This window comes from Selaginella moellendorffii, unplaced genomic scaffold (genome assembly GCF_000143415.4).
Source record: "Selaginella moellendorffii unplaced genomic scaffold, v1.0 SELMOscaffold_14, whole genome shotgun sequence".
NCBI classification, from domain to species: Eukaryota; Viridiplantae; Streptophyta; class Lycopodiopsida; order Selaginellales; family Selaginellaceae; genus Selaginella; species Selaginella moellendorffii.
This window is the reverse complement of record NW_003314275.1, coordinates 1646001-1670714: the sequence shown is the minus strand read 5'-3', so window position 1 is coordinate 1670714 and position 24714 is coordinate 1646001. Positions and strand designations below refer to the sequence as shown.

At 49.6% G+C, this 24714-nt stretch overlaps 11 protein-coding genes and 1 non-coding gene across 13 annotated transcripts; 9 read left to right on the top strand and 3 right to left on the bottom strand.

The window, feature by feature from the left end:
- Nucleotides 1-573: 573 nt before the first annotated feature.
- LOC9632457 (purine-uracil permease NCS1) lies at nucleotides 574-3239 on the bottom strand. The gene is made up of 4 exons (XM_002970271.2): nucleotides 2259-3239; nucleotides 1074-2191; nucleotides 920-1004; nucleotides 574-842 (listed from the first exon to the last, which is right to left on the bottom strand). Exons 1-2 carry the CDS (start codon nucleotides 3217-3219, stop codon nucleotides 1464-1466), a joined length of 1689 nt encoding a protein of 562 aa, XP_002970317.2. The 5' UTR covers nucleotides 3220-3239; the 3' UTR covers nucleotides 574-842; nucleotides 920-1004; nucleotides 1074-1463.
- Nucleotides 3240-3370: 131 nt separating this feature from the next.
- LOC9631756 (tryptophan--tRNA ligase, cytoplasmic) lies at nucleotides 3371-5081 on the top strand. The gene is made up of 12 exons (XM_024675376.1): nucleotides 3371-3434; nucleotides 3482-3592; nucleotides 3645-3824; nucleotides 3882-3930; nucleotides 3984-4037; nucleotides 4087-4155; nucleotides 4208-4291; nucleotides 4340-4423; nucleotides 4475-4546; nucleotides 4596-4664; nucleotides 4717-4827; nucleotides 4878-5081. Exons 1-12 carry the CDS (start codon nucleotides 3391-3393, stop codon nucleotides 4986-4988), a joined length of 1038 nt encoding a protein of 345 aa, XP_024531144.1. The 5' UTR covers nucleotides 3371-3390; the 3' UTR covers nucleotides 4989-5081.
- A 1061-nt stretch (nucleotides 5082-6142) lies between these two features.
- On the top strand, nucleotides 6143-7791 carry LOC112346419. Its single transcript, XM_024675373.1, has 9 exons — nucleotides 6143-6347; nucleotides 6393-6520; nucleotides 6574-6645; nucleotides 6731-6858; nucleotides 6920-7034; nucleotides 7094-7174; nucleotides 7225-7359; nucleotides 7414-7501; nucleotides 7581-7791. The coding sequence occupies exons 1-9, from the start codon at nucleotides 6146-6148 to the stop codon at nucleotides 7733-7735; spliced, it is 1104 nt and encodes a 367-aa protein (XP_024531141.1). The 5' UTR covers nucleotides 6143-6145; the 3' UTR covers nucleotides 7736-7791.
- On the top strand, nucleotides 7735-10099 carry LOC112346417 (SMR domain-containing protein At5g58720-like). Its single transcript, XM_024675366.1, has 12 exons — nucleotides 7735-8300; nucleotides 8365-8390; nucleotides 8492-8629; nucleotides 8679-8789; nucleotides 8840-8928; nucleotides 8980-9164; nucleotides 9215-9291; nucleotides 9346-9402; nucleotides 9499-9566; nucleotides 9625-9731; nucleotides 9820-9893; nucleotides 9961-10099. The coding sequence occupies exons 1-12, from the start codon at nucleotides 7793-7795 to the stop codon at nucleotides 10039-10041; spliced, it is 1521 nt and encodes a 506-aa protein (XP_024531134.1). The 5' UTR covers nucleotides 7735-7792; the 3' UTR covers nucleotides 10042-10099.
- A 19-nt stretch (nucleotides 10100-10118) lies between these two features.
- Nucleotides 10119-11712, top strand: LOC9631755 (methylsterol monooxygenase 2-2). The gene is made up of 8 exons (XM_002970499.2): nucleotides 10119-10177; nucleotides 10234-10325; nucleotides 10600-10734; nucleotides 10804-10949; nucleotides 11006-11125; nucleotides 11185-11397; nucleotides 11473-11553; nucleotides 11603-11712. Exons 2-8 carry the CDS (start codon nucleotides 10296-10298, stop codon nucleotides 11673-11675), a joined length of 798 nt encoding a protein of 265 aa, XP_002970545.1. The 5' UTR covers nucleotides 10119-10177; nucleotides 10234-10295; the 3' UTR covers nucleotides 11676-11712.
- Nucleotides 11659-12815, bottom strand: LOC9632455 (magnesium protoporphyrin IX methyltransferase, chloroplastic). Its single transcript, XM_002970269.2, has one exon. It carries the CDS (start codon nucleotides 12721-12723, stop codon nucleotides 11788-11790), a length of 936 nt encoding a protein of 311 aa, XP_002970315.1. The 5' UTR covers nucleotides 12724-12815; the 3' UTR covers nucleotides 11659-11787.
- Nucleotides 12816-12861: 46 nt separating this feature from the next.
- LOC9632454 (probable membrane-associated 30 kDa protein, chloroplastic) lies at nucleotides 12862-15052 on the top strand. Of its 2 annotated transcripts, XM_002970498.2 has the most exons (12): nucleotides 12862-13169; nucleotides 13228-13337; nucleotides 13408-13518; nucleotides 13585-13649; nucleotides 13702-13783; nucleotides 13846-13920; nucleotides 13978-14048; nucleotides 14104-14186; nucleotides 14239-14303; nucleotides 14375-14449; nucleotides 14530-14641; nucleotides 14688-15052. In XM_002970498.2, the coding sequence occupies exons 1-11, from the start codon at nucleotides 12980-12982 to the stop codon at nucleotides 14638-14640; spliced, it is 1038 nt and encodes a 345-aa protein (XP_002970544.2). In that variant the 5' UTR covers nucleotides 12862-12979; the 3' UTR covers nucleotide 14641; nucleotides 14688-15052. The 2 variants fall into 2 exon arrangements, with proteins under 2 accessions (XP_002970544.2, XP_024531142.1); XM_024675374.1 differs by having other exon boundaries at nucleotides 12863-13169; nucleotides 14530-15052.
- A 52-nt stretch (nucleotides 15053-15104) lies between these two features.
- LOC9632453 (ABC transporter G family member 28) lies at nucleotides 15105-19534 on the top strand. Its single transcript, XM_002970497.2, has 15 exons — nucleotides 15105-15220; nucleotides 15278-15639; nucleotides 15711-15775; nucleotides 15832-16083; nucleotides 16134-16197; nucleotides 16249-16386; nucleotides 16442-16476; nucleotides 16542-16615; nucleotides 16673-17499; nucleotides 17560-17856; nucleotides 17913-18386; nucleotides 18451-18599; nucleotides 18663-18952; nucleotides 19020-19153; nucleotides 19207-19534. The coding sequence occupies exons 2-15, from the start codon at nucleotides 15407-15409 to the stop codon at nucleotides 19370-19372; spliced, it is 3198 nt and encodes a 1065-aa protein (XP_002970543.1). The 5' UTR covers nucleotides 15105-15220; nucleotides 15278-15406; the 3' UTR covers nucleotides 19373-19534.
- Nucleotides 19535-20232: 698 nt separating this feature from the next.
- TRNAG-CCC lies at nucleotides 20233-20303 on the bottom strand. Its single transcript has one exon. It is a non-coding gene; the product is annotated as a tRNA-Gly (tRNA).
- An 82-nt stretch (nucleotides 20304-20385) lies between these two features.
- Nucleotides 20386-21138, top strand: LOC9632452 (thioredoxin H-type). Its single transcript, XM_002970496.2, has 3 exons — nucleotides 20386-20502; nucleotides 20584-20706; nucleotides 20792-21138. Exons 1-3 carry the CDS (start codon nucleotides 20386-20388, stop codon nucleotides 20942-20944), a joined length of 393 nt encoding a protein of 130 aa, XP_002970542.2. The 3' UTR covers nucleotides 20945-21138.
- A 218-nt stretch (nucleotides 21139-21356) lies between these two features.
- LOC9632451 lies at nucleotides 21357-23149 on the top strand. The gene is made up of 2 exons (XM_024675370.1): nucleotides 21357-21694; nucleotides 21742-23149. Exon 2 carries the CDS (start codon nucleotides 21786-21788, stop codon nucleotides 23106-23108), a length of 1323 nt encoding a protein of 440 aa, XP_024531138.1. The 5' UTR covers nucleotides 21357-21694; nucleotides 21742-21785; the 3' UTR covers nucleotides 23109-23149.
- A 181-nt stretch (nucleotides 23150-23330) lies between these two features.
- On the top strand, nucleotides 23331-24448 carry LOC9632450 (protein SRC2 homolog). Its single transcript, XM_002970494.2, has one exon. The coding sequence runs from the start codon at nucleotides 23523-23525 to the stop codon at nucleotides 24333-24335; it is 813 nt and encodes a 270-aa protein (XP_002970540.1). The 5' UTR covers nucleotides 23331-23522; the 3' UTR covers nucleotides 24336-24448.
- The last annotated feature ends 266 nt before the right edge of the window (nucleotides 24449-24714 follow it).

Genomic DNA, 24714 nt, shown 5'->3' with positions numbered 1-24714 from the left:
GCTGCCGCTGCACGATTTCCACATACCTCCACACAATCTCCGCGGCGTGCAAGAACCCATCTCGATTCTCAAGCTTGCGCAGCGACGAGAGCAGCCATAGCCCGCTGGAGTAGCTCCGGACCAGCCGCGCTGCCGAATCCACGGCTCCAACCAGCTGGGGGAGAAAAACCCTTACCCGCGGAGCGTCGAGCTCGGCACCGAAGAAGCTGCTCCAGTAGCTGTGGAGGCTGAGGATCTCGCGGAAGAGGATCTCGAGGCCATCGCTCTGGCTGCAGTTGCATTGCACTCCCTGGCAAGCGAGAATTCCTCCCGCCGCGGCATCACGGAGCCCATTGCCCGGCATTTTCTAAAATTTTCCAGCCTTTTACCCTTTTAGGGCAAGCTTGAAGCTTCTGTCGCAAGTTTGCCCCGTCAACGGTTTTTACCTTTTACCTTTACATGATCATCGTTCGAATATTCCACAACGTTCACCAAACGTTGACCAGCCACTGTGACCGTTTTGTTGTGAGTGGAGCAAAAACCTCGTTTTCTCATTGAGCGGCCATAGCTTTCCTCTCCAGAGGGCCAAGCACATTCGAGCAGTAGCATAATCATATATAGGTTCCAAAGTCTGCACAGAAAAATCTGCGTAATTTACCGAAAAATAAGAAATAATTGGCGCATATGTATATGATTTTGCAGCGCAGCAAGATCCAACGCTACCATAGCCAAGAAGTTACTAAAACTCCATATATCAGATGTAGAGCTTCAAATTTACTAGGAATCATCAGCATCCAATGAGCATGTGTGGGCCGCAGCAGCAGCAAACATCCAGTAACCAGCAGCAGCAAAGGGCAGCCAAGCTGCAAATTCCCAGCAAATTTAGTCTCTGTAAAAGTTACTAGAAGACCAACAAGCAAAAAACATGATTTTCTTTTACCAGCCTTCTAGAAAGCCTTGGTCTCTATGAGAAGGGCCATAATACTGCGGAGGAGGAGCCACTGGAGGTGGCTGTGGATAGTAACCTGAACACAACAAGCGAGTTACAACCTTCCAACGAAATGTCACCCAAAGATTCTCGCTGCAAAGCAAACCTTGAGGAGGATAGCCGTAAGGATAACTCTTATCAGCCATGGCCGAGCACTTGGCTCAAGAGCTCAGGAGCGACTCGAAAAACAGAAACCTTGTGTGGTGTTTGCCCCTTCTGGCAATCAAATTCAATCCAATCCCATCCAAAGTTACATATAGCTTGTTGACATATGGGCTCCAAAGCGAAAAGTGGGGCTAAGTGCTTTGAGGTAAGATGTCCTATAGAGCGTGTGACTGAGGCACTTCTCTTGCAAAAAACCATTTTACAATTCTGCATTGTACAAAGCCTAAGTTTTAGATCTAGCTCTCGAGAGCATAGAGTGGCGTCATTAAGCAACACTGTGAAGTTACTCTGCAGCTCCCTTGTTTTGAAAACTCTACAGAGGTTGACATGCTTACAAGGCTCTCTCCACTCGGGGAAAGCACGAAAGCGTCAAGTATACGAGTCCAGCCACGAAGAACCCCACAAACCATGCACCATCATACAGAGCTAGCAAAAGCCTTGGAATCTTGAGCTTCAGTAGGCCGACGGTGCTCAGGAAGCCTGGAATGCAGGGTAGAATTCCAGCCGTAAGAGCAACCATTGCCGCGGGATTCACACCTTTGGAGTACCAGTATTTTCCTGTGTTGCTCGAGGAATAGAGGGAGTCAATATCCAACTTTCGTTGCCTGAGAATGTAGTAATCAGCAAGAAGTATACCTCCGATTGGGCCGAGAAGTGCCGAGTAGCCGACTAGCCAAGCGTATATGAAACTTTCGCTGGTCTGGAGGAGCTTCCACGGAAGGAAGCACACGCTTATGACTGCCACAACGAGTCCGCTGCTTCTATAGGTGAATCGCTTTGGATCAAGGTTGACGAGTGCGTTTGCCGGTGCCACGACGTTGGCTGCGATGTTGGTGGTGAGAGTGGCCAGGGTGACTCCAATGAGTGAAACCACAGCAACGAGAAAGCCACCTCGTATCCGTGAAAGGAGCTCGATGGGGTTGGATATGGCGTGTCCGAATATGACTTCCGAAGCCGATGTCACTGCCAGGCCGACGAAAGAGAAGGCGGCCATGAAAAGAGGCAGGCTTGCCTGGCCAAGGATTTGATCAGCCTGCGAATAAGTGTACCGGCTAAAATCTGCAAGAAGAAAAAAGAAATGAGATGCAACCATGCGAGGAGAAAGAAAAGAAAGGTGGAACCATACCTGGGATATTCAAGCTCAAAGTCGACCACGTTCCAATGTTTGCTGTAAGCGAAGGCAAGAAAACTTGCCAGAACTTGCCTTCCTTGCGACCACCACGTCCAAATGCCGAAGAAGCAGCAAGCATTGCTCCAAATCCCCCAGCAGAGACGACGGCCCAAACAAGCAAGGCCACCGTGAGCACGATAAGCACCGGAGCGCTATACTTCTCCAGCTTCTTAATGCTCTCGATCCCATTCCACACAATCCACAGCTGCAGCAGCCAAAACAGGAAAAAACACCCAAGCTCGGGCACAGAGGTCCCAAGCAAAGGCAAGCTCTCGGCCAAGTTGGAGAACCTGTTCTTCCCCAACATCACGTCCACAATCCTGAAAATCGCCTCACCACCTATCCAAGTCTCAATCCCGTACCACCCGCAAGCCACAAAGCCTCGCAGCAAAGCCGGGACGTTGGCTCCAAACACTCCGAAAGAAGCTCGCAACAAAACCGGGAAGGAAATCCCATACTTGGTCCCTGGATGCGCAGCTAAGACGAGAATGCAGTACGTGATCACATTCGCAAGCAAGACGGTGCCAATTCCTTGCCACCATGCCATCCCGAGCTCCACCAAGCTTCCAGCGAGATAGTAATTTGGAACTCCCACGACCAAGCCCAGCCACAAGAATGTCATATCCCATGAAGATAAGAGCCTCCCCTCTTTGCACACTGGCGCCAAGTCCTGGCTTGCGAGCGAGGGATCTGGATTTGAGGGAAGAGTGGCACAGATCGGCTCCAAGAAGCAGTACGACGCTGTGAATGCTGGCCTGTGTGGCATGCTGAGGAGATTGCGATGGAGCTCGCGCTCCTCATGCAGCTCCATGGTGTGGGATCTTTGGAAATGTGTAGTACCTTGTTGGCGCGAGGAGCTGAATGGCGCCGCTGCTAGAGGCGCAATAGAACCAAGTATCCTTGAAGCTCCATTCATGGAGGTCGTGGCGTCCACGATTTTAGATATATTCACTGAACCAAAATAAAAAAAAGTCCCACTTTAGATGCCATTCCATGGAATAATTCCCCATCAAGAATCCCTTAAAGCCTTTAAAGGAAACCGGGCATGCAAACATTTATTTAAGGGCTTTAGTAGGGTTTTTGAGGCATGGCGGCACGGTATCTCACTCGTGGTCTCCTGGAAAACAGCAGGTCTGTATGTAGCCGTCTGTGTTGCGGCGCTCATCCTTGTGTTGCAGTGTATTGGCGGAGCTCTTGGAAGGAAAGGAGAGATTTTATCTGTTTGCGGGAACCTTTGATGTGTCGGAACAATTAGATCTGCGTCATTTGGCTTCTCTTCAGTTTGTAAAGTAAGCACAACCCAGGATTTCTTGCAAACTGTTTTATGTTTTTCTTGCCTAGGGATGTGCAAACCGCAACTGCGGCACCTGTTGTCATTATCCTTTCCTGCACGGATTCAAAGCTTAGTATCGATCCAGCCAAGAGAAAGGCGTGTTTTGATGCACAGGCCAGGAGTGTTTTGGCCTGCGGCTTGGACAAGTCGCGGACTTTTATTCTCACTCCTCCTTCCATTTCAAGCAGGTAAAAACAGTGCTTTTGTCAGCTGACCTTCACACTCTCATACCTTTACCCTCTCAGAATCTACAGGAGTGTTGTCGATGTTTCAAAGTGCATGCTGATAAATGAGGTATACTGGCTTTGAAAGGGGACTTCTAAGCGTTGTATGGAAAAAATATTCAGGCTGTACGTGGAGCGAAGACGGACGTGGCAGCTCTTCAGCAAGAACTTGTTGAGGTTCTCTCTTTCGTGATTCTTTTTCGCTCTTGACGGAAGTTTCCGGCAGGCTGTTTTCTGTCGCCTTCCCCAGACTCTCCTCGGCGAGACATTTACGAAGTGTCTTAGAATTGGCCAGGTAGTAAGCTACGGACGTTCGAGTGCCTTGATTGAAAACCTGAATTCTGCAGGATAGATTTCCCAAAGCTGCTTTTGAACGTGCTAATTTACCAGAGCCGGCGGTTGTCCAACTCAAACCTCTCCCGATGCTACAGGTGAAACAAAAAGTTTAGCAATCTGTTCTCATTTAAGTAGTGTGGCAGGGCGAACTAGGCAATGCGCAAACTTTCAACAGCAACTGCCAATTGTTGTTTCTGTCGGACGATCCACCTATGATTGAAATGAAGGTATTTCTCTTGCTCCTGTCAAGGTTGATAGTTGTCTATCCTTCCTCATAGATACGCAAGCATGCCTTTAGTGGTGGAGGGAGCACGAAAGAGGAGCATGAGAAACATGGGGCCAATTTGGAGGTGATTGTGATTGAACTTTTGGACTCAGCTGCAAGCTTTTCTGTTCCAGATTGATGTTCCTTACAAGTATCTGAGTTACTTCCTGGAGAGCGATAACGAGTGGGCAAATATCAAAGGGGTAAGAGCTTCCATGTTTGATCGCCACATACAAGTAACCAATTTGGTTGCAGGAGTATGGCGGTGGGAAAATGTATACAGGTGCAGTAAAAGAACGGCTCGTATGTTTGGTGAAAGAAATGCTTGCAAGTCATAAAATGGCTTCCATGAGCATCTCGGACAAGGTGAGGCTTGTGTGCGCCTTGTAGTCGATAAATTAACTGTTGACTTACAGGACCTACCCTACTTATCACTCACTAATCGTCCGCTCATGCGTCACGTAATTCTAAAGCCATCATGCAATATGATCGAGCGTGAAAGAATCTGTGAGGAGGAATGTTCTTGATTAAATGTTTGCATGTTTAAGATCATTAGCTGTTTATAATCTATAAACTAAAATACTAAGTAAATATTGTTTGTGAGCAAAGATAATTTGCTACTGATGGTTACCTCCAATCTATACTGTGAGACATTGTTATCTTGTGTTAGGAAGATGAAATTACAAAAGCTATCAACTTTCTACCTGTCATAGACCAGCCCAGTGACTGTCATTAAGATGTTAAGCTTTCTTCTCCCTGAAATACAACATCTAAGACTCTAATCATCAAAAGGAAGACACATCAAACCTGATTAGCCCCTGGATCATTGTTTGAAGCAGCTGCTCGTGAGCTTTCTACGTGTTCTACAATTCTCTGCAAGTAAATAAATGATTAAATCATACATGACACGTAGATACCATATACTCAAATACACCTTCCACAGAAGATCCTGTTTCATAGCCTGGATTCCCTTGGTGAATTCTAGATTAGTCCATGAGTTCAGGACCTTTTTTCCAGCTTGGTAGACCACTAGAGGCTTGTGCTCGAATTTTTGCCTGAATAAGCTCCACCCATCCATAAGGATGTTACAGAAGACCTGCATAATAATGTGAGCTTTGGTCCCAAGAAAATGGCATCACCTTTGGTGAAGCCTCAGATGTTGCTACTTTCAGAGATTTCTTATCCAATTCCATGTCGATCTTCTGTTGGCCTTCGGGGAAACGCAGCTTCTGGAATAGGAGGAACAAACCGTCCTGTATTTCCTGGCTGATCTCACAATCATCGGAAAGATAATTCCATATTGCTTTCAAGGCATAAGCTTGTTTCGAATACTCAAACTGTCTAGGACGCTCATAGTCTCTACAAGAAGGAACATTATGAAAAGAGGCCCTCTGATCAAATTTGCGTCGTCATTACCTTAGAACAACAAGAATGATATGAGCGATTTTCGATAATTCCTCATCTCGTCGTTGCTTTTGCAACTTCGTCTCAGTAAGTGCATGCTCAATCTCCTTCCTTTGAGACTTGGCGCAATTTTTGCCACGGTCTCTGCCCATCGCCACTAGTGCCGGAAACCGACGTAGTTACCCTAAAATTAACCTAAGCCCTAATATTTATAAAGCCGAATGCTTTATTTTTAATGCGGACTCAAAGTTCTTTTGATGAAGTTTAGGGTTTTTCTTTCATGGCGTCGAAATCTCCCGCCAAGAGGAGAGCTAGGGTTCCACAGCCTTTGGACGAGCGATCGCTGCCATCGGCGGAGCAGGCATGGCAGCTAATCGCGATTCTGGTAGTGGCCGTCATTGTCGCTGCCTCCACACTCAAGATTTGCAGCTGGATCGGCGGCTTGTATCTCCCCTTCTGCGACACCAACAGCGGGTCTTTCGGTAAGGCTGAGAGTAATGTGATCCTCAATGATCGGATTTGCGCAGAGAATTGCATCCCGTGTCCCGAGCATGGGATTTGCAAGTACGGGCAGCTGGAATGTCTCACGGGATTTAGGCGGCGTGGGAAGCATTGCGTGGAGGATAGCTTGATCGAGAAGAGCGCTGAAAAGCTCGTAAGTTCTCCTGCTCTTTTCCAGTAAAGTTTCCTCTTTTTCTTTCGAGCCAGGCTGGGCTGATGATGGATCATATTTGTACCATCAATGGACAATCAGTCTGTGATGGAGGAACTACTGTATGGGTATGTTCGTTCGTGATTTTTAGCTTTGTTTGCTCCTCGCATTCGTTCTTCCATGGCTTTTTCTTTCATCTCGTTTCTCTTGCAGCTCTCGGAAGGTGAAATTCTAGATGCTATGACACCGGTAACATCGAAGCTGCAAGGTCCGACGCTGTGGCTAGTTCAGGAAAAAGCCATTGGAATTGCCTCGCATTGGCTGGAGACGAAGATTCACGGGTCAGTAAGTGCGTGATCATTGTCAAGAGAGTTTAATTCTCAAATCCTTGTAATTTTGCAGCGTGCGTGTTTTCTGCTGTCCAGCTGATCTTGTGGATGCCTACAAGCCATTTGGATGCAGACTTCGAGAATGGTTGTTTAAGAACTTTTTGAAGCTGCTAATGACGATTCCAGTGGTATTGTCTACGCTTTTTTATAAGACTTTCCTCCTCAAGACATCCGTTCTCGTTTCTAGCTTTACGTATCGGCTTCCTTTGTCATCAAGTATTGGCGATACAAATCGAGACTAAACCGAGCGGAAGAGCTCTATGCACAGGTAACTGAACTTTTTCTCCGTAGTTGTTTCCAATCTACAAGTCTTACCAGGTTTGCGAAGCATTGGAGGCAAAAGCAACGCAGCTTGGCAGCAGTCCGGGAAGCGAACGTTGGATTGTGGCTTCTCGGCTCCGTGACCATCTCCTCCGGCCAAGCGAGAGAAGGAACCGTGCGTTGTGGCTCGAGGTAGACAAAACGAAAAAAATAAAGACCATCTCTCTTATCAAACTTCGCTCGCAGGTGGAGCGCCTGGTCCTCGAGGATTCACGGATTGACCAGCATCCAAAGCTCGTCAGGGGCGAGTCACGGATCGTCTGGGAGTGGCAAAGTAAGCTCTCGAGAACTCTTTCTTCTTTCGCTTCGCTACGACTTAAGAGTTTAAACTCTTACAAGTTTTTTGCTTCCAGTCGAAGGCTCCTTGAGCCCAGCCACGATCCAAGGCAAAGCTCGCCCGAGAGTAGCGTCGCCATCTTCGTCCCCACCAGGGAGCTTCGAAAGATTCGACTACTTTCCCTCGGGCCCGACCGGCAACGCAAAGATGAAAGAGGACGGCGTTTTTTGAGAGATACTGTATAGAAATGGACGGCCACTTGAAAGATTCCGCGTTAGGGTTTTTGCCATGGCGGTGATCGAGGACGAATTTTTGGAGCTGCGCCTTCTGCGAGAGGCGTTCCCTCAGCTGTCGCTCAAATCGATCGTCGCGGCGTACAATGCCGCGGATGGAAGCGTGAATGCCGCCGCGGGGGCGCTGGAGCAGCAAATCTCAGGTAGCAGCGAAGGAAATGGGGCATCTCCAGTAGCTCACGGGAAATGCGACGAGGTTTTGAGCTCGGGCCAGGTTTGCGAGGACGATCACGAAGGTTCTCCTAGAAATTTGCTAGGAAGGTCTCGTTCCAGGAAATGGACTACTGTGGCCCGCTCGGGCACCGTTTCCAGTGTCCGAGCTTGCTCCGACACTGGAAAGAAACGCAAGAGGAAGCATCAGAAGAAGAAGATGATGAATGGGCTTGAAGAGCTCTCGCCAAAGGAAGAAGAAGTTCCAAAGAACGACAACAAAGAGCTTGAAGAATTTCTTCTTTCTATGCTAAGTGGCGACCTTGGAATGGACGTTGTTCGCGATGTTATATGTAAGTACGATTATTTTTATGTTACTGCTAGATTTGATTTTAATTCTTTCTTGTCTTGTTCCAGACGAGTGTGAGGGCGATCCACAGAGAGTACGTGACTAAGATTCATATGATTGTTTAGTTCTTCTCTCTTTTGTATGCCTGCGTTTGCATGATTTATCCTTGCATTTACGTGTTACAGTTACTGGCAGAGTCTGGATTCTCTACTGGCGATTATGTCGAGCGAGGCTACCGCCGACGAGCGGGAGGTGGAAGAACGAAACGATGTTCTTGCTCTCTGGGAAGCCTTTCCTGACAAGTATCCGGAGGACGTTGAAAGAATTGACAAGGTTTTTTGTGAAGTTTGTTGTTGGTCACGGACCTAGTGTTTTTCTCCAGGAGCACGGAAGTCAATTGGAATTGGCCACAAACAAGTTGCTCGATGTAAACCAGCTCACGAAAGGAAAGGAGTCGTCTTACCAAGTGCTTGCGACTGAAGTTTTATGCTCGGTATTGGCATTTTTGTTCTTAATGTTGTCATTACATTTTCTTTTCTGCAGGAGGTTTTAGAAAAACTAAAATCCTCTTTCCCGAGTGTTGACCCGAGGACACTCGAAGAGGTCTTAAAAACAACCGAGAATGATTTCAGGTACTTGTATGTGAAGAACTTTTGCAAGAAAAAACAAAATGTATTATGCAGCGCGGCAATGAACTATCTGTCCGAGGCGGGCCTGACGCCAATGAAAGACGTCGCTCAAGAGTTCCTCAAAAAAGTTTTCAAGCCTCCCGATCCACGGATCGAGAAAGAATCCGATTGGACAGAAGTTAAAGTCAAGCCCAAGGCACCAAGAAGGCCGTCGAAGATCGATGACAAAATTTCAAAGGGTACGCCTCGTTGTGTTTCGTGAGAGGACTGACACATTGATTTATCGAAGATGGACGGGACAACTTGGAGCCTGAGCACGCAAGCGCAGTCGAATACTGGTCGATAATGAAGGATTGCTTCTTAAAGGTCTGTATCATGCAATGCTTGTGCAAATGGCATAGGATCACCTTTGTTTTCCAGGCTACAGCAGCTTATTCAAGCGGTCACCGGAGCCTAGCAAGTCATCTCTCAGAGAAGGTAACCAAGTTTTTGAGAAAACATCTCAAGCGTTTTTCCTTTGTTTCCATTTTCTGGTTTTCCGTTTACTGTTTTCTCTATTACACACTTTTGCAGGGCCGGAAGTACAGGCAGCTGGCTTTGCAGGCGAGAGACAGAGAAAGCAAAAGAATTTTTCGTACCAAGTAATCCACTTTCTAGTCTTTCGAGTTTCTCTCGACTAAATGGTCCAAACCCATGCAGGAACAATGGCTATAACAACAACATAACGATTGATTTACACGCGCAACACGTAGACGAAGCACTGCGCTTGTTTAAGCTCCACTTGGACGCTCTCCAAGCCATAACTTGTAAGCTAGATCTTCTTTTTGTCCTTTTTCCTCCAATCCTCGTGTTTGATCTGGAGCTGATAGTCGTGTGTTCTTGCTTTCTCCACAGCTGTGCACACGCTCACTGTGATCACTGGCAGTGGCAATCACGCAGCAAACGGGAAGCCAAAGTTAAAGCCAGCTGTGAGTTTTTGTTTGCTTGTTTCCAGTTGATCGCAACGAAGTTCTACTCGGATTTTTTTTGTTCCAGATCATCGCTTACATGAATCGAAAGGGACTGAAATGGTCGGAAGTAAATCCCGGGTGTTTGATCCTTGATCTCCACTCGTGAAAGCTTTTTAAACTAACAGTGTAAAGGACCTTTATAATTTTATGTTTTACCTTTTATATCTTAGGGTGTAGAGGAAGCTTTGAGCGGCGAGAGCGGCGAGAGCGGCGACGAGCGTGCTCCTCCCCGCTGTGCCAATGTAGATTCAATCGACTGGCACTGGTGGATGCGCTGAATCGTGATGTTGTAATGCAGGAAAGATCTGGCGAGCGAAGCGCGAGGAGATTAGGGGCGAGGGCTGGAGAGGCGGAGGAGGAATGGCTTCGGCGCTGGAAACGGCGTGGCTGGTATGTCGGTCTTGCTTGTTGTGGAGATATTTCGCGTTTCTCTGTGCCTCATTTCACAATCGGGATGCATGCTGCCTCTAATGCCGCGCATCCAGTTCCGAGGCACAGCACATCGAATTACTCGCGAGATTTCGTTTCAAGTCGCGATGCTTGCACAGCTGACTTGATTGTTGCTCGTGAACATCTTCTCTTTTTCTTTTTTTGGTCTTGGTTTTTTGAGAGTTTTGTTCTTCCGGCTAGAAACTAACCATTTATCTTTCGCTGTGTATTGCAGTACTTGATCAATAACTTCAGTGATTTTCAGCTAGCATCACTGGGCAGCTTTATCATTCATGAGAGTGTTTTTTTCCTGTCCGGGATTCCCTACCTTATGATGGAGAAGTGGGGGATGACGAAGTATAAGATCCAGGTACGAGGACTCTTTCTCTTTGTTTTCCTTTCTTTTTCGATGAGAGCTTGTTCTAACGATAGCGAGCAGGGCAAGATGAACACACCGGCAGCACAGGAGAAGTGCATCTTGCGTTTGTTGTTGTACCACACCTGCGTCAATCTGCCGCTCATGGTTGTTTCCTATCCAGCGTTCAAGTACATGGGCTTCAGAAGTACATTGCCCTTTCCTTCATGGTAAGCCACGTTTTGTTTCGTTGACGAGTCTGGTTTGATGGACGCTGGTTTTGCAGGAAGACCGTTCTCTTCCAAATTGTTTCGTACTTCATTCTCGAAGACTTCATCTTCTACTGGGGCCATCGGGTCCTGCACACGAAATGGCTTTATAAGCACGTTCACAGCGTTCATCACGAGTAAGTGACATTGTTTCTCCTCTTTCAAGCGTGACAATGGTGCATTTCTGGGCTTACAGATATGCCACTCCCTTTGGTTTGACATCGGAGTATGCTCATCCAGCAGAAATTCTCTTTCTCGGTTTTGCGACGATTTTTGGGCCCGCTATTACGGGACCGCATTTGATAACGCTGTGGTTGTGGATGAGCGTAAGAGTACTCGAGACGGTTGAAGCTCACTGCGGCTATGACTTCCCGTGGAGCCTTTCGAGATTTCTTCCAATCTACGGAGGGTATGTCGGGTCCAGCTTTTGTTTTTGTTTACTTTTTTTCGGAATGGTCAATGATATACCTATATCTTCTCGTAGAGCGGACTTTCACGATTATCATCATCGGCTGCTTTTCACGAAATCCGGAAACTACGCATCGACTTTCACGTACATGGATTGGTAAGCTGTAGCATTCTTCTTGGTGGCGTGGCTGACCGAGTTTTTGCAGGATATTCGGGACTGACAAGGGGTACCGTAAATTGAAAGCATTGAAATGCGAGGACGCAAAGAAAGTTGAGTGATCTTATGTTCATATCTGAAAAATAATGTTTTTTTTTTCCTCTTCTTTGTACCAAGTCTCCGAGTAAGTTTGTACTTATCTCCAGCCTAATCGCTTGCAAGTGTGAGATTCATTCAAGCAGATCCTACAGGAACCGCCTCCAACAATCTCGAGAAGTAGAACCTGGTGGCAGTCATGTCTCGGTTACGAACGATCCACCCAGCCGCTCTCAAGGCGGCCTCGACGTCCTCCTCGGCATGCAAGTAAGCTCTGGTAGCTTTCGAGGGCCCGGGAAAGAGCTCCCCGATTCGCTTGAGCAGGGAGTAGTACCACGTCTTCGGCGCAAAGCTGATGATCAACCGGCTCTCGGCCAGGGACGCGAGGTGGCGGATCATCCCGTCGGCTTTGTCCTGGGGATAGTGGATGAGAACGTCGAGGCAGGCAACGGTGTGGTACTTCCCACTCAGGCTCTCGAGATCCTGGGCAGAAAACTTTGGCAGCTGCAATGCTGGATCCGACTTGAGCGCCTCTCGAGCTCGTCTCTCGGCTTCGGCAACCATGGACGAGGATATGTCACTGGCGAAGACGGTGGCTCCTCGCAGAGCTAGAGGGATGGCCAGGCTTCCAGTTCCACAGCCAGCGTCGCAGAAGGAAAGGCCTTGGATCGATCCATCTCGGGCGAGCAGCGAGAGGGTCTTCTCCACGGTCTGTGCGTGGCCTTGGCGGATATCCAGCTGGACGGAGTTCACGTCCTCGGCCTCGCCATAGATGCGCTTCCACCGCTCGAATCCGGCAGTGTTGAAGTAGTCCTTGACGACGAGCTTCTCGTCCCCGCCAGCCACGCCCGCCGCCTGCCGCTGCCTCCGCCGCTCGGGATCCGCCAGGGACAGCGTCGCCGCCAGCGCTGCTATCACTCCGCCACTCACCAGTGCGAAGCTCAGGCTGCTGGGCTCCTCCAGTGACGCATTGCAGATCGATCGCCCTCGGTGGAGGCGCCGGGGAGGCGGCGATTGGGCGGCGGTGCGGGCGGCAAATGGCGGAGCTGGGAGGAGCGAAGAGGAGAACGCCATAGCGAGGTTTTGATGTGGCCGACACGTGGATATGACGTGGCTGCCACGGCTGCTTATCTGGTCTTCCACGTGGCTGGCTCTGGTTTGAGCGTTTCATAAACCCTAATTACTCCATAGCCCTAGATACTTCTCTCTTTCTTCGTCTCGCGCGGTCGAGGCGGTGAATTCTCCATTAGCGCTGCTGTGGTGGGTTAGGGTTTGGATGTGGCGATGGGGCAGAGAATGGGGCTCTAGAAACTAGGATTTGGCGTCCGCGATGGCCGCGATTGGAGCTCCGATTGTGTGCGGGGGCAAGGCGACTGGATCGAGCTTTGGAGCGTCATGCAAGTGCCAATTCTCGCCGGTGACACTTGTGGCAAGGCGAAATCTCACTGTTCAGTCCCGGGGAATGTTTCTTCACAGCTCGCAACTAAGCTTATCTTCGCGCTCTAGATTTTTCAATGGAGGTTTGTTTGCTTATTAGAAAAAAATTCTTCCACTCTAAATTTTCTTGATTTTCTCCAGGAAATGGAATTTCGCTGCTGGCAACAGTGGTGGCTTCGTCGAGCCGGGATGGACAAGGGGCAATGGGGGCTCGAATGAACATTTTTGAGCGAGTTATTAGAGTAGTCCGGGTATGCAATGGAAAAACCAATGTTTTTTTAGCTTTGTCTAGACGCTGATGAGTTTTCTTTTCAAGCCAAGTCTTACGTAAATGCTGCGGTAAGTGCTGCCGAGGATCCAGAAAAGCTGCTTGATCAGACAGTGCTCGAGATGAATGAGGATCTCATCAAAATGCGTCAGGCATCTGCCCAGGTTTGAAGCCTTCTAGTTTTTGTTTTTATTGAATCGCAACTTACATCTTCAATAACTTCTTTGAAGGTATTAGCATCTCAGAAACAACTAGAGAACAAGTATAGGCAGGCCGAAGAGAACTCTCAAAGCTGGTATACATGTTCTCACTCTCTCTAAGCTGGTGCTAAATTATTGATTTTGTAGGTATAAAAGAGCAAAACTGGCACTGGAAAAGGGAGACGAAGTTCTTGCCCGAGAAGCCTTGAAGAGGAGAAAAGATTACGAGGTTCATAGCTTTTCTTTTAGCCACGTTCGAGCTTTTGCTTCAATGATTTGTCTGTCCGGCAGGAAAATGCTAAGGCGCTGAGGACGCAGCTTGACCAACAAAAGTCCGTCGTGGAGAAGTTGATATCCAGCACTAGAGTACAGTGTTTTGTTGTCGGTGAATTTCGTGCTTAAGCGTTTGTGTTACACGTGCAGCTTCTCGAGAGCAAGATTCAAGAGGCCAGGTCGAAAAAGGATACTCTGAAAGCCAGAGCGCAATCTGCAAGGTGTGTTTTGCCGCATCCATTATTGATACAGTCAGCTAAACTATTCGGTGAACAGAACGTCGCAAAAGGTCAATGAGATGCTGGGAAACATCAACACGAGCAGTGCTTTGGCAGCCTTTGAGAAAATGGAAGAGAAAGGTAATCTTCAACTACGTGGACAATCATCACTGTTTCTCGCGCTCTTCTCCAGTGACCGCCCTGGAAGCAGAAGCCGACTCATTGAACGAGCTCAACACGGACGAGCTCGCTGGAAAGGTATGCTTAGAGAATGGTTCTTCTTTCTTAAGTAATTTTTTCACGCGATATTGTCATTGTCCTTGAAACAGTTTGCTCTACTGGAGAGCGACAGTGTTGATGACGACCTCGCGGCGCTAAAGCAAGACATGCTTGGTACTTCCAAGGTATGTGTCTCTCGCACTCTCTCTCTTTCACATTTTCGTGGGTCTAATCTAAAGCTTTCCTACTGGTCTCACTCATTCAGAAAGCTGGCGAGCTCCCGGCTGGGCGATCCCCCGTTGGCAGCAACGCATTCGCAGACGTCGAGATCGAAAAGGAGCTAAACGAATTGCGAAGAAAAACTAGAGAGCTATAAGGTCCGGCCTGGTGGTTTTTCCTTTAATAATAACATCTCTATCGCAGCTGCGCAAAGCACAGTGTTGAAGAGACGCGAATCCGGCAAAGAAAAGCGTTTCTTTTTTCTAGCGGGGATTTTGGAGGGAGGAGGATTTTCATTGCCGAGGATGGCCTGGACACCTTCACGAGTAGCTCATGACAACTTCTTGGGAAATGCTAGTGCCTTGTACGGTAGCGAATTCCATCCCGGAATTTGGGTGCCTGGGATTGCTGGATCGTTAACCACGTGGCAGGGGAACAAAATCTAACAGGCACGCCGATTCCGACAAGAATAATCAGCCAAAATGCCTTTAGCGCAGAGGCCTGGGTTCGATTCCCGAGACCGACGGCCTCTCACTCTCACGTTTGAAATAGTCTATACTTTTCTTTCTTATGATTTTTCTTTGTCACGTCTGTGAGGGAGGGAAGCGATGGAGGGATCGGCCGCGCCTCGCCTATCGATAGCGGCTAGCCCTTTCTGGAATCCGTCAACAGGCGTTGCGGCGCCACCACGGCGCTGGAATCTCTCTCGAGTCAACCGATTCGTGTGGCAAGAACAGGTAAACGCAATGCCCGTCTTGTTTGGCGGACACGGCAGTTCACCGCGATAGTTCCAGTGCTTTCCAGGTCAAGATCCACGAATACGGTGTGTTCTTGGAGGCGCCGGGCAGAGATTTCGGGATTCTTGATCGATTAGGAGCTGGAAGCGGTAGAATAGGGGCCGGGATCGCGGGAAAGAGTGGAATATGGGGAGAAAGATCGCTCAGGGTCTAGCGTTCGTGATATTTCTATGGCTTGCATTGGCGAGAGCTCAGCAGTTTGGTGGTTTGGCTCCACCGTTGCCGTCTGTGATTCCTCCGCCTTTCGACCCTGGATCTCCCTTCTCACCAGAGCTCCAAGCTAGAGCCCTTCTCAGAAATAGGACACAGCAGCTCACAGACGAAGTGGCATCGAAGTTCAGCTTTTGCATCGTCAATGGGTGAGTGGCGCTTTTTATTTTTCCCCTCTCATTTCTTTCCATCCTTCTAACTTTCCTTTGGATGGATGCAGTAACGAAGATAGAGATTTAGCTTTCGACTACAAAGACGATTCCTTTATCAGAGACTGCGCAAACGGTAAAGCAAATGCCTGCTTTCCTGGGATGGAATTCCTGACTTTACTTTTATTACAGGTGGGAGTCTCTTGACCCGGCTCTGCGGCAGGGCGGAGATTGAGTTGTACTTTAAATCGCTCCAAAGCACCGGTCACTCTGTCGAACAAAACTTGAACTGCAATGTCTCGAATTGGTCGGATGGGTGCGAGGCTGGATGGGCCAGTAGCGTGTCCCAAACCGAAATCCCAGACGAGATTCCGGTTCGGAACTTAAACCCTCAGCCGTGCTGCGATGGATTCTTTTGTCCTCAAGGACTCAGCTGCATGATTCGTACGTTCGTTTAGTTACTTGAGAAGACGTTTTAACGTGGTTTTGCGCAGCTTGCCCGTTGGGAGCTTATTGTCCAAGAGCGATTTTCAACGAGACCAGCGGCAACTGTGATCCGTAAGATATGCTTTCGACGTTCTTTATCTATCACGTTCCCCTGTTCTATAGATATGGTTATGGTCGAAGTCCTAATGTCGTGTGTGGAGGAGCGGATAGATGGGCCGATGTAACCAGTTCTCCCGGAGTATACTGTGAGCCGGGTCAATATTGTCCTTCACCTGTATCGACGCAGTCATGCACAAGCGGGTAACCCCTCCACGTTGTTTTCAACTCGAATCTAATGTTTGTTGTTTTTTCGCAGAAACTACTGTAGGGAAGGCGCCACTTCTCCAAAACGTAAGTTTGACTCTTTTGTTGTGTTTTTCCTTCCTTGATTGTCATTAACGATTTTAGTACCTCAGGATGTTACAAGTTTACGTCCTGCAAGACGGGATCGGACCGCCAAAATTTACGCGTCTATGGCGCATTGTTTATAGTAAGCAACTTTTTTCGTCCCGATAGGATTTTCTGACTCTTGGCAACTTAACTGCAGACTATCCTTGCCATGCTGCTGGTTCTGGTTTACAGTTGCTCGGACCAAGTCATGAACTTTCGAGATAAACGAAAGTCCAAAGCTCGTGAGAAAGCTGCACGGCAAGCGCGAGAGCATGTCTCTGCGATGGAGCGCTGGAAAGTTATGAAAGAAGTATCCAAGAGAGCCAAGACATTCAGTTCCAAGTTCAGCAGAACGTTCTCTCGGAAGCGAGTGAAAAGTTCGGAAGAGATACAGGAGCTGACGCCTATGGGGTTTTCCAAGTCCCATGACCAGGAACACGTAGTGGCAATGCAGGCAAGTCCCACGGGCACTCATCCTCCACAGCTAGCAATGCCTCCAATGGCGTACGCTGCTAAACATGGCGGGGTACACATGGACAAGAGCAGCGATACTGAGAGCCAGATTTTCGGCTACGCTTTCAGGCAGATTGAGCAGGAGAAAGCAACCGACTTCATCAAAGAGTCCACCGCTAACATGGTAGCCGACGGCCGCAGGAAGCGGCCACTCATAGAACTTCGATTTGAGAATCTTACGATGGTTCTCAAGAAAACCGGGAAGAGGATTTTGTCGAATGTTACTGGAAAGCTGACGCCTGGAGACATCACGGCAATCATGGGACCATCCGGAGCAGGGAAGACAACATTTTTAAATGCGGTGGCTGGCAAAGCCGCAAGTGAGTGTAACACCACCGGGCACATGTACATTAATGGGAAGCAGGGGTCGATACGATCGTACAGGAAAATCATTGGATTCGTCCCTCAAGATGATATTGTTCATGGAAGTTTGACGGTGGAAGAGAATCTCGTCTTTAGCTCGAAATACAGGTTCGTTGCTTTGTCTCTTTTGTTGTCGCTATTCTTGTCTAACTGTTAAGTTTGTTGCAGGCTCAGTGTTGATTTGCCCAAACGTGAGCGAGTTCTACTAGTCGAAAGAATTATTGCTTCACTGGGGCTGGGTCCGATTCGAGATTCCTTGGTTGGCACTGTTGAAAAGCGTGGAATCTCTGGAGGACAAAGGAAAAGAGTCAATGTGGGACTTGAGATGGTCATGGAGCCTTCACTTTTAATTCTCGACGAGCCTACTTCTGGATTGGACAGTACATCCTCACGGTTGGTGGTACAAGCTTTGCGAAGAGAAGCTATGTTAGGAGTCAATGTGGTGGTGGTTCTTCATCAACCGAGGTACAGAATTTGCTTTCGTGATTCCGATTCAAAGGATTTAACTGTTTTGTTTGCAGTTATGGACTGTTCATGATGTTCGACTACGTGATGTTTTTGGCTAAAGGTGGTCGGACCGCTTACTTGGGGCCAGTTGCCGATGTTGAGAGCTACTTCATATCTCTTGGGGTTGTTGTTCCAGAACGGATTAATCCTCCAGATCACTACATGGATCTTCTCGAAGGGGTAGTGAAGCCTGAAGGGAACCCCACGTTTGACCCTTCGATGCTCCCAATTATTTGGATGCAACACGAGGGGCATGCAATACCTGACGAACTTAAAGAGATGGCCGCTGTTGCTGAAAGTGACTTCAGTATCGTTTCTCGCAAGAAGCTGGAACAGACGAAAACTTTCAGAGAGGAAGCTTGGCAAGAGCTGAAGGAGCCAGTAGTCGTGTGGTGGGATGGAATTCGGCATGCTATCTTCTCGGTTCCGGATATAACAGGTCGAAAGATACCTGGTTTCTTTTCGCAGTTCAGCCTCATCTTGGGAAGGTTTGTAGCACTGTTGGTTTTCGTTTCATTCGGTTACTTAATTTTTTTTCTCTGCTGTAATCAGAGTATCCAAGCAGCGGTTCCGAGAAGCTAGACTTTTGGTCCAAGATTACATTATCTTGTTTCTTGCCGGTATTTGCGTGGGGCTACTCGCAGACGCCAAAGACCAAGCTCTAGGGGCAAACGGATATCCTTATTCTATCATTGCTCTCTGTAAGTGCTTGGAAAGCTTAAGTTTTGTCTCCAACTTACGCTTTGTTTTCGTGCCGTGCGCAGCTCTCCTGTGTATGATATCAGCTCTTAGAACGTTCTCCGCCGATAAACTCCAGTTCTGGCGGGAGAGTGCTTCCGGGATAAACCGGGTAGCGTTTTTCCTTGCCAAGGATACCGTGGATCACTTCAACACAGTCGTCAAGCCATTCGTCTATCTATCCATGTTTTATTTCTTCTGCAACCCGAGGTCAACATTCATTTCCAACTACATCATCACCTTGGCATTTATTTACTGCATCACTGGGATCGCATACGTCTTTGCGATTCTCATGCAACCATCGACAGCTCAACTGGTAAGAGTTACTAGTCCGTATATGTCCTTTTCTTCCTCGGCTTGCTTACACCGCTTTTCTGCTGCAGTGCTGCGTGTTCTTCCCAGTTGTATCAACGCTGGTAGCCACAAGAACAGGCGCAACTGGAATCCTTAAAGTTCTCATCCAAGGCAGCTATGCCCGGTGGGCGCTCGAGGCGTACGTTGTTGCAAACGCACAAAGGTACGATTGGAGAGTTCAAGTATCTTTGGATTTAACCCGTGCGAAAACATCAGGTACTCTGGAGTATGGCTGATAACTCGATGCGGAGCTCTGGCGAGATCAGGGTACGACCTCAATCACTTCAACCTCTGCGTGGCCGTGCTCATCGCATACGGCATTGGAGCGCGAGCGGTGGCACTTCTCAGCTTGTTCTTCAGCAACAGAAAGAAGCAGCGGTGATGATCCCTGGGATTTTTCTTGTCTCCTTTTTTCCACACTTTGGATCGTCCTTCCTGCGATGGAGTGAGCCAGTGTTCCTCCATCCCCTTTTCCAAAATGTACAGACATACATACAGTCAAAAATTTTATAAACAATAACAACAGACATAGATCTTATCCCGATATTAAAGGTGAATGCTACAAAGACACACATGCTAGAAACGCGAAAACGGAAAGACGTACTTTCAATATATATGCCATCTTTGAAAAAACTGAAATATAGAGGATAAAACCAAAGTATATTCGATTTTTTTCAAAAACCTGCGAACCGTTGTTCTTCGAGAGATTGGAGCAGCGAAGAGATGGCGAGGAGGCGAGTAGGAGGAGGAAAGTTGGCGGAGGCGCAGGTGATGAGGGAGACGGTGATGGCGCTCAAATCCAAGAAGGGTTGCACGCCCGGCGGGGTTGCGAGGCGGGTGAGGCGAAAGTTTGGACCCAAGCTGCCGCCCAAGTTCAAGTTCGTCATCTGCCGGACGATGTTTGGGCTTGCTCAGGGCGGGCGCGTGGAGCGAGTGCGGGGCAGGTACAGGTTCAAGCGCAAGAAAAAGACTTTCTTTTCTGCGACAAGGAGATCCAAATCGTCGTCCCGCAGCCGTTCCCGACTATCGACCCGCCGTTCTCGTAGGCGGACGAGAAAGAGAAGAAGGCGTTGAATGTACTTCTTGGACTTCACTCCTTTTTCTTGAAAAACCATCGACCATGAATGATAGAATTACTCTTGTTTTTATTACAAGCAGGGTGTCGCAGCCTTCAAAGTTGGAGCTTCACTTTGGGCAAAAAAAATGGAAAATTTGAATGAAAAAAGAGCATTTTCTAAAAAATGCGCAGCCGGGGAATCGAACCCCGGTCAGTACCGTGGGAGGGTACTATGATACCACTACACCAGCTGCGCTGGTACATGTTACAGGTCTCAAGCCCATACTATCTATTGTGACGTTTCGCGCCTTTTCTTGCCCTAAACCCTTGAGGACGCGATGAAGAAGGGAAAAGACGCCGCGCCGGCGCTGGATCTGCCGGTGGCGGTGGAGAATGCGGACACGGGCGAGGACTGGCGCATCAAGCTCAGGCGATCCATCGACATTTACAAGCCTGTAAGGTTTGCTTCGCCCATCGCGCTCTCGCCATGCCTCTCTTTTCTTTGCTTCTTCTCCATTGCGCTGCCTCTCTCCCAGATGGTCGTGAGCTTCGTGGCGTCCTGGTGTAACAAGTGCAAGGAGATCAATCCGCAATTCGACGAGATCTCGAAGAAGCACCCGGGGATGTACTTCGTGAGGATCGACGTCGACATGCTCCCGGTAAGAACCAAGATCTTGATCTCGATCAAGCGCGGCGAAGAACTCACGCTGGATTTCTTGTGGGTTTTCTTGGAGTGAATCGCAGGACGTGACCGCGCAGTGGGGTGTCAAGTCCGTTCCAACGTTCGTGTTCATCAGGGGTGGACGGCAAATCGACGTGGTTGCCGGGCCCAACAAGGAGGAAGTCGATAGTAAGGCTGCAACTTATGCCCTTCCTCCTAAACCATCCCCGGAATAAGATCACAGGAAGAGCTCTTGGTAGAACATCCCCAGAACTAAGTCTGGTTCTTTACTTCCAGATCGTGTTGACAAGCTTCAATTGCAATTGATCAAACGCACAACGCTCAGAAGGAAGAGATCCAGGTCTAGCGCTTTTTTGTAAATCTTAGAAGAGAGAAGAGACAACGAAGAGGTCTCATGAAGCTTTCCATAGCCATGAATGCTCTATAGCTCCAAAGGAGACTCAAAAGAGACAAGATTCACGGATCGTCCGCTCTCACCTGCGAGAAATTGGACGGATCTAAGATTCCACGCGCACGAATTAACCTCGCATCTACCGGCAAGGCCACGACACCACCATTCCATCGCTCCTCCGTGATGGTGTCAGGGAGAATTCCAAATTGCCCTAGAATTGCCAGAGGAGAGAGACGAAATCCTGGCCGCTGGTTTGCAACAGCTCTTTGGCTTCCTTTATTTGTCCGCACTTTCTTTTTGCGCCATTGGAAGCGCTACAACAGGGGCTAGACGTTCCCCTGGCCGCCATGCATTTGCCACGCTACGTGTGGAAGCGCTAAGCCCGGTCGCTCGCCCCCGGCCGCCAGCGCTAGTGGAGATCAAGTGGGCATCTTTTTCCTTTCCTTGCGTGTTCTTGTGGATCACCAAGGATCGATCAAGATCCACATTGCGAAGATCGCGGCGAGAAATCGCGCACCCCGGCGCTCAGACCATGGCCGCTGAGCGATCCATCTCGGCGCTGCCACTGCCAGAGGTAAGCTCGCCCTTCCTTGTCTAGCTAAATCCACTTCTTTTTTCTAGGGTTCTTGAGATCCAGGAGCTGGGAGTGGAAGATCTCTTCTCCCATGGGCTGCAGTTCCTCCAAGAATGGCAGCGCTGCTAGGGCGGATCAAGGCTGGAATCTCCCGCTGGTGAGGAGCCTGTCGCGCAGCTGGTCGATGCCGCCCGTGTCGTCCATGTCCTTCTCCAATTGCTCCTCCGATCATCGCCAGTCCAGCTATGGCGCCGCCTTGCATCGCTACGAGAGATCGGCCGATTTCTCGCAAGAAATCGAGGAGGAAGAAGAGGGAGTAGAGGATCCGGGGGAGGTGATCAATCCCAGCAAGCCCAGGGTCCGGGAAAGCGATTCGTGGGAGATTGTGGACGAGACGGCGCTGTGCTCGAGCACCATCGCCAAGCCCCGGAAGAGAGCTCGGACTTACAGCAAATCGGTGTCGCTGCCACACTCCTCCCTGTCGCGATCGAGCGAATTCCAGGGGCTTGTCGCGGGATTGCCGCTGGTGCTGGAGGAGAAATCGCCCAACGCGAGCCTCCTCCGCAAATCCGGCGAGAAGATTGGAAGGTCGCCGCCGCTGCTCTCGCCAAGCGTGCTCTCGCCAGGCGTGAAGAAGGGGCTCTTCTACGGTGCCTGGCTTGCGGAGGGCGACAAGGAATCGCCCAGGAGCGTGGAGGACTGGCAAAGCAAGGGAGAGATCGCGGGCTCTTCGCCCCCATCGTCGCTGGAAGATTGGTACATCGTCGGGCCGAGAAAGATGGAGAGATTGGAGGCGATCGTCGCCAAGAGCAGTGGTAGTGGCGGTGGCAATTGCTTGCGAGACAAGACCAACTTCGCGGATCGCCATCGTGATCTCTCCCATCTCCGCGATTTCAAGCAGCGGCGGGAGGAAGAGCTCCTGGAGCGATTCGATCGCAAGTGCCCTCCGGGCGGGGAGAATCGCGTGGTGCTCTACGTGACGAGCCTCCAGGGGATCCGCAAGACCCACGAGCTGTGCCGGGCGGTGAGGACGATCCTGGAGGTGAATTTCGCGCGGATCGACGAGCGGGACGTGGCGATGCACGCCGAGTTCCGGCGCGAGCTGCGCGATCTGGTGGGCGCCGCGCCGGTGCCTCGCCTGTTCATCAAGGGGCGCCACATCGGTGGCGGCGAGGAGGTGATGGCGCTCAACGAGAGCGGAGTCCTGCGCGAGCTCCTGGAAGGGATCCCCAAGGAGAGGGTCAAGAGATCTTGCGAGGGGTGCGGCGGCGCGCGATTCATCCCGTGCGTCGAGTGTGGCGGGAGCTGCAAGCTCCTGGTGGGCGATGGCGATGGCGATGGTAGCGGGCAGGCGATCGTGCGCTGCTGGGATTGCAATGAAAACGGTCTCGTGAGATGTCCAATCTGTTTCTGATCGGTGCCAGCGATCGATCAATCGATAGCGAATTTGGGGAATCTCTCTCGCGATTGCGACAAGGCCGCGTTGTTCCTTTGCTCTTGGGTTGCTTTCGTTGTACAGGGAAGAAATGTCGTGTTTATGTCCAAAATTAGGGCTTTTAAAATATCAGTGCCAGGAATCGAACCGCTAAAAGAATGAATTGCTCCAAAATGGGCTATCCCACGATCTTTGAAATGTCAATATCAGGAATCGAACCGCTACGAATGAATGACATGTGAAATGCTGCCACCGCGTATCGATCCGTGTCCGCAAGTGTCTGACGTGTCAAATTCTCACGGTTCCACGAAATCGACGGTCACGCGTGCTCCATGGCGGTTTTGGGGACTTTAAAGAAATAGCTTGGAGGGTGAAGAATCCATCGATTTCGCGATGACGACGGAGCTCCGGATGCTCGAAGTGACGCCCATCTCGGCGGAGGATCTCAAGGATGTGAAGCTCGTCGGCAAGATGCAAACGTACGTGGTGGCGTGGGTGGATCCGTCGCGCAAGGCGTCCACAAATCTGTCGCAGCTGCCGGGTAAGAACCCTCGCTGGAACGAGAAGCTGATGCTGTCGGTGGAGGATCAATTGCTCCAGCAGCCGGGCGCGTTCCTGGTCCTGGAGATTTACCACAGGGGATTTCTCGAGAGCACGATCGTGGGGCGCGCCAACATCCCCCTCCAGGAGATCTCCGCCAAGGGCTCCGGCGATGCGCCCCTCTCCTTCAAGGTCCGGCGCCCATCGGGGCGATTGCAAGGCACGATCCACGTCTCTGTCAAGGTCGGAGAGAAATTCCAGGGGAATTCGTCAAGAACACAGCAGCCGGCGCCCACGGCCTACCCTTACAACCCACAGGGGCAAGGGCCATCCTCGGCATGTCCCCAGGCATATCCCCCGGCGGCGGGATATCCACCCCAGCAGCAAGGAATGTACCAGCAGCAGCAGCAGCCGTACTACCCGCCGGCGTACGGCGCCCCGGTTATGCCGCCAATGATGCCCCCGAGAAGGAACCGGTTTGGCGGGGGTGGTATGGGTATGGGCGGGGCTGGGCTCGGTTTGGGCGCGGGGCTACTGGGGGGTTTACTTGTTGGAGATATGATTAACGATGCTCACTACGATGGAGGCTATGGTGGGGACTATGGTGGTGGGGACTATGGTGGTGGGGATTTTGGTGGTGGAGACTTCGGTGGCGGCGACTGGTAGAAAGCTATTTTGTAAAGCGCTGTAACTGTATTTGTTACCCTTTGTAAATTTTATTGAGCTATGGCGGCTTATTTATAATTCCTAGATCAAATTCAAATTCAAATTCAAATTCTCTTACATGTCAACCTTGAACAGATTGGTTCGAATCAAGAAAAGTGGGAAGGAGCGACATGATCTCAAACAACAAAGAGTTTATAAGTGGGAGAATCTGGCTTTAAGGATATTATGCTATTTCATCCAAGGACGAGGTCCGCTTAGATAGCTCTGGTTCAAGCACCTAGTTGTCTGCTTGCATATTTTTGGGGTCTATTGGGTGCCCAACTGGAGGCCAATGCAATGGATGCCTTTCACACTCTTGTCCCCCTGTTCTTCAGATAAA

What these genes read in the sequence shown, in the direction of transcription:
- LOC9631756 (XM_024675376.1), top strand. Translation starts at nt 3,391, where the DNA reads ATGGCGGCACGGTATCTCACTCGTGGTCTCCTGGAAAACAGCAG. An exon ending in TTCAGCAAGAACTTGTTGAG is followed by an intron (nt 4,038 to 4,086) that starts GTTCTCTCTTTC and finishes AGTTTCCGGCAG; the next exon opens with GCTGTTTTCTGTCGCCTTCC. An exon ending in CACCTATGATTGAAATGAAG is followed by an intron (nt 4,424 to 4,474) that starts GTATTTCTCTTG and finishes CCTTCCTCATAG; the next exon opens with ATACGCAAGCATGCCTTTAG.
- LOC9631755 (XM_002970499.2), top strand. Translation starts at nt 10,296, where the DNA reads ATGGCTTCGGCGCTGGAAACGGCGTGGCTG. An exon ending in GTTCACAGCGTTCATCACGA is followed by an intron (nt 11,126 to 11,184) that starts GTAAGTGACATT and finishes CTGGGCTTACAG; the next exon opens with ATATGCCACTCCCTTTGGTT. An exon ending in TTTCTTCCAATCTACGGAGG is followed by an intron (nt 11,398 to 11,472) that starts GTATGTCGGGTC and finishes ATCTTCTCGTAG; the next exon opens with AGCGGACTTTCACGATTATC.
- LOC112346419 (XM_024675373.1), top strand. Translation starts at nt 6,146, where the DNA reads ATGGCGTCGAAATCTCCCGCCAAGAGGAGAGCTAGGGTTCCACAGCCT. An exon ending in ATGGAGGAACTACTGTATGG is followed by an intron (nt 6,646 to 6,730) that starts GTATGTTCGTTC and finishes TTTCTCTTGCAG; the next exon opens with CTCTCGGAAGGTGAAATTCT. An exon ending in CGGAAGAGCTCTATGCACAG is followed by an intron (nt 7,175 to 7,224) that starts GTAACTGAACTT and finishes AAGTCTTACCAG; the next exon opens with GTTTGCGAAGCATTGGAGGC.
- LOC9632451 (XM_024675370.1), top strand. Translation starts at nt 21,786, where the DNA reads ATGGGCTGCAGTTCCTCCAAGAATGGCAGCGCTGCTAGGGCGGATCAA.
- LOC9632457 (XM_002970271.2), bottom strand. Translation starts at nt 3,219, where the DNA reads ATGAATGGAGCTTCAAGGATACTTGGTTCTATTGCGCCTCTAGCAGCG. An exon ending in TTTGAGCTTGAATATCCCAG is followed by an intron (nt 2,192 to 2,258) that starts GTATGGTTCCAC and finishes TTCTTCTTGCAG; the next exon opens with ATTTTAGCCGGTACACTTAT.
- LOC9632452 (XM_002970496.2), top strand. Translation starts at nt 20,386, where the DNA reads ATGAAGAAGGGAAAAGACGCCGCGCCGGCGCTGGATCTGCCGGTGGCG. An exon ending in CCATCGACATTTACAAGCCT is followed by an intron (nt 20,503 to 20,583) that starts GTAAGGTTTGCT and finishes CCTCTCTCCCAG; the next exon opens with ATGGTCGTGAGCTTCGTGGC. An exon ending in TCGACGTCGACATGCTCCCG is followed by an intron (nt 20,707 to 20,791) that starts GTAAGAACCAAG and finishes AGTGAATCGCAG; the next exon opens with GACGTGACCGCGCAGTGGGG.
- LOC9632455 (XM_002970269.2), bottom strand. Translation starts at nt 12,723, where the DNA reads ATGGCGTTCTCCTCTTCGCTCCTCCCAGCTCCGCCATTTGCCGCCCGC.
- LOC9632454 (XM_002970498.2), top strand. Translation starts at nt 12,980, where the DNA reads ATGGCCGCGATTGGAGCTCCGATTGTGTGCGGGGGCAAGGCGACTGGA. An exon ending in TGCGTCAGGCATCTGCCCAG is followed by an intron (nt 13,519 to 13,584) that starts GTTTGAAGCCTT and finishes ACTTCTTTGAAG; the next exon opens with GTATTAGCATCTCAGAAACA. An exon ending in TGAGAAAATGGAAGAGAAAG is followed by an intron (nt 14,187 to 14,238) that starts GTAATCTTCAAC and finishes GCTCTTCTCCAG; the next exon opens with TGACCGCCCTGGAAGCAGAA.
- LOC9632450 (XM_002970494.2), top strand. Translation starts at nt 23,523, where the DNA reads ATGACGACGGAGCTCCGGATGCTCGAAGTGACGCCCATCTCGGCGGAG.
- LOC9632453 (XM_002970497.2), top strand. Translation starts at nt 15,407, where the DNA reads ATGGGGAGAAAGATCGCTCAGGGTCTAGCGTTCGTGATATTTCTATGG. An exon ending in AGGCGCCACTTCTCCAAAAC is followed by an intron (nt 16,477 to 16,541) that starts GTAAGTTTGACT and finishes TTAGTACCTCAG; the next exon opens with GATGTTACAAGTTTACGTCC. An exon ending in TTCAGCCTCATCTTGGGAAG is followed by an intron (nt 18,387 to 18,450) that starts GTTTGTAGCACT and finishes TGCTGTAATCAG; the next exon opens with AGTATCCAAGCAGCGGTTCC.
- LOC112346417 (XM_024675366.1), top strand. Translation starts at nt 7,793, where the DNA reads ATGGCGGTGATCGAGGACGAATTTTTGGAGCTGCGCCTTCTGCGAGAG. An exon ending in ACGTTGAAAGAATTGACAAG is followed by an intron (nt 8,630 to 8,678) that starts GTTTTTTGTGAA and finishes GTTTTTCTCCAG; the next exon opens with GAGCACGGAAGTCAATTGGA. An exon ending in CGACTGAAGTTTTATGCTCG is followed by an intron (nt 8,790 to 8,839) that starts GTATTGGCATTT and finishes TCTTTTCTGCAG; the next exon opens with GAGGTTTTAGAAAAACTAAA.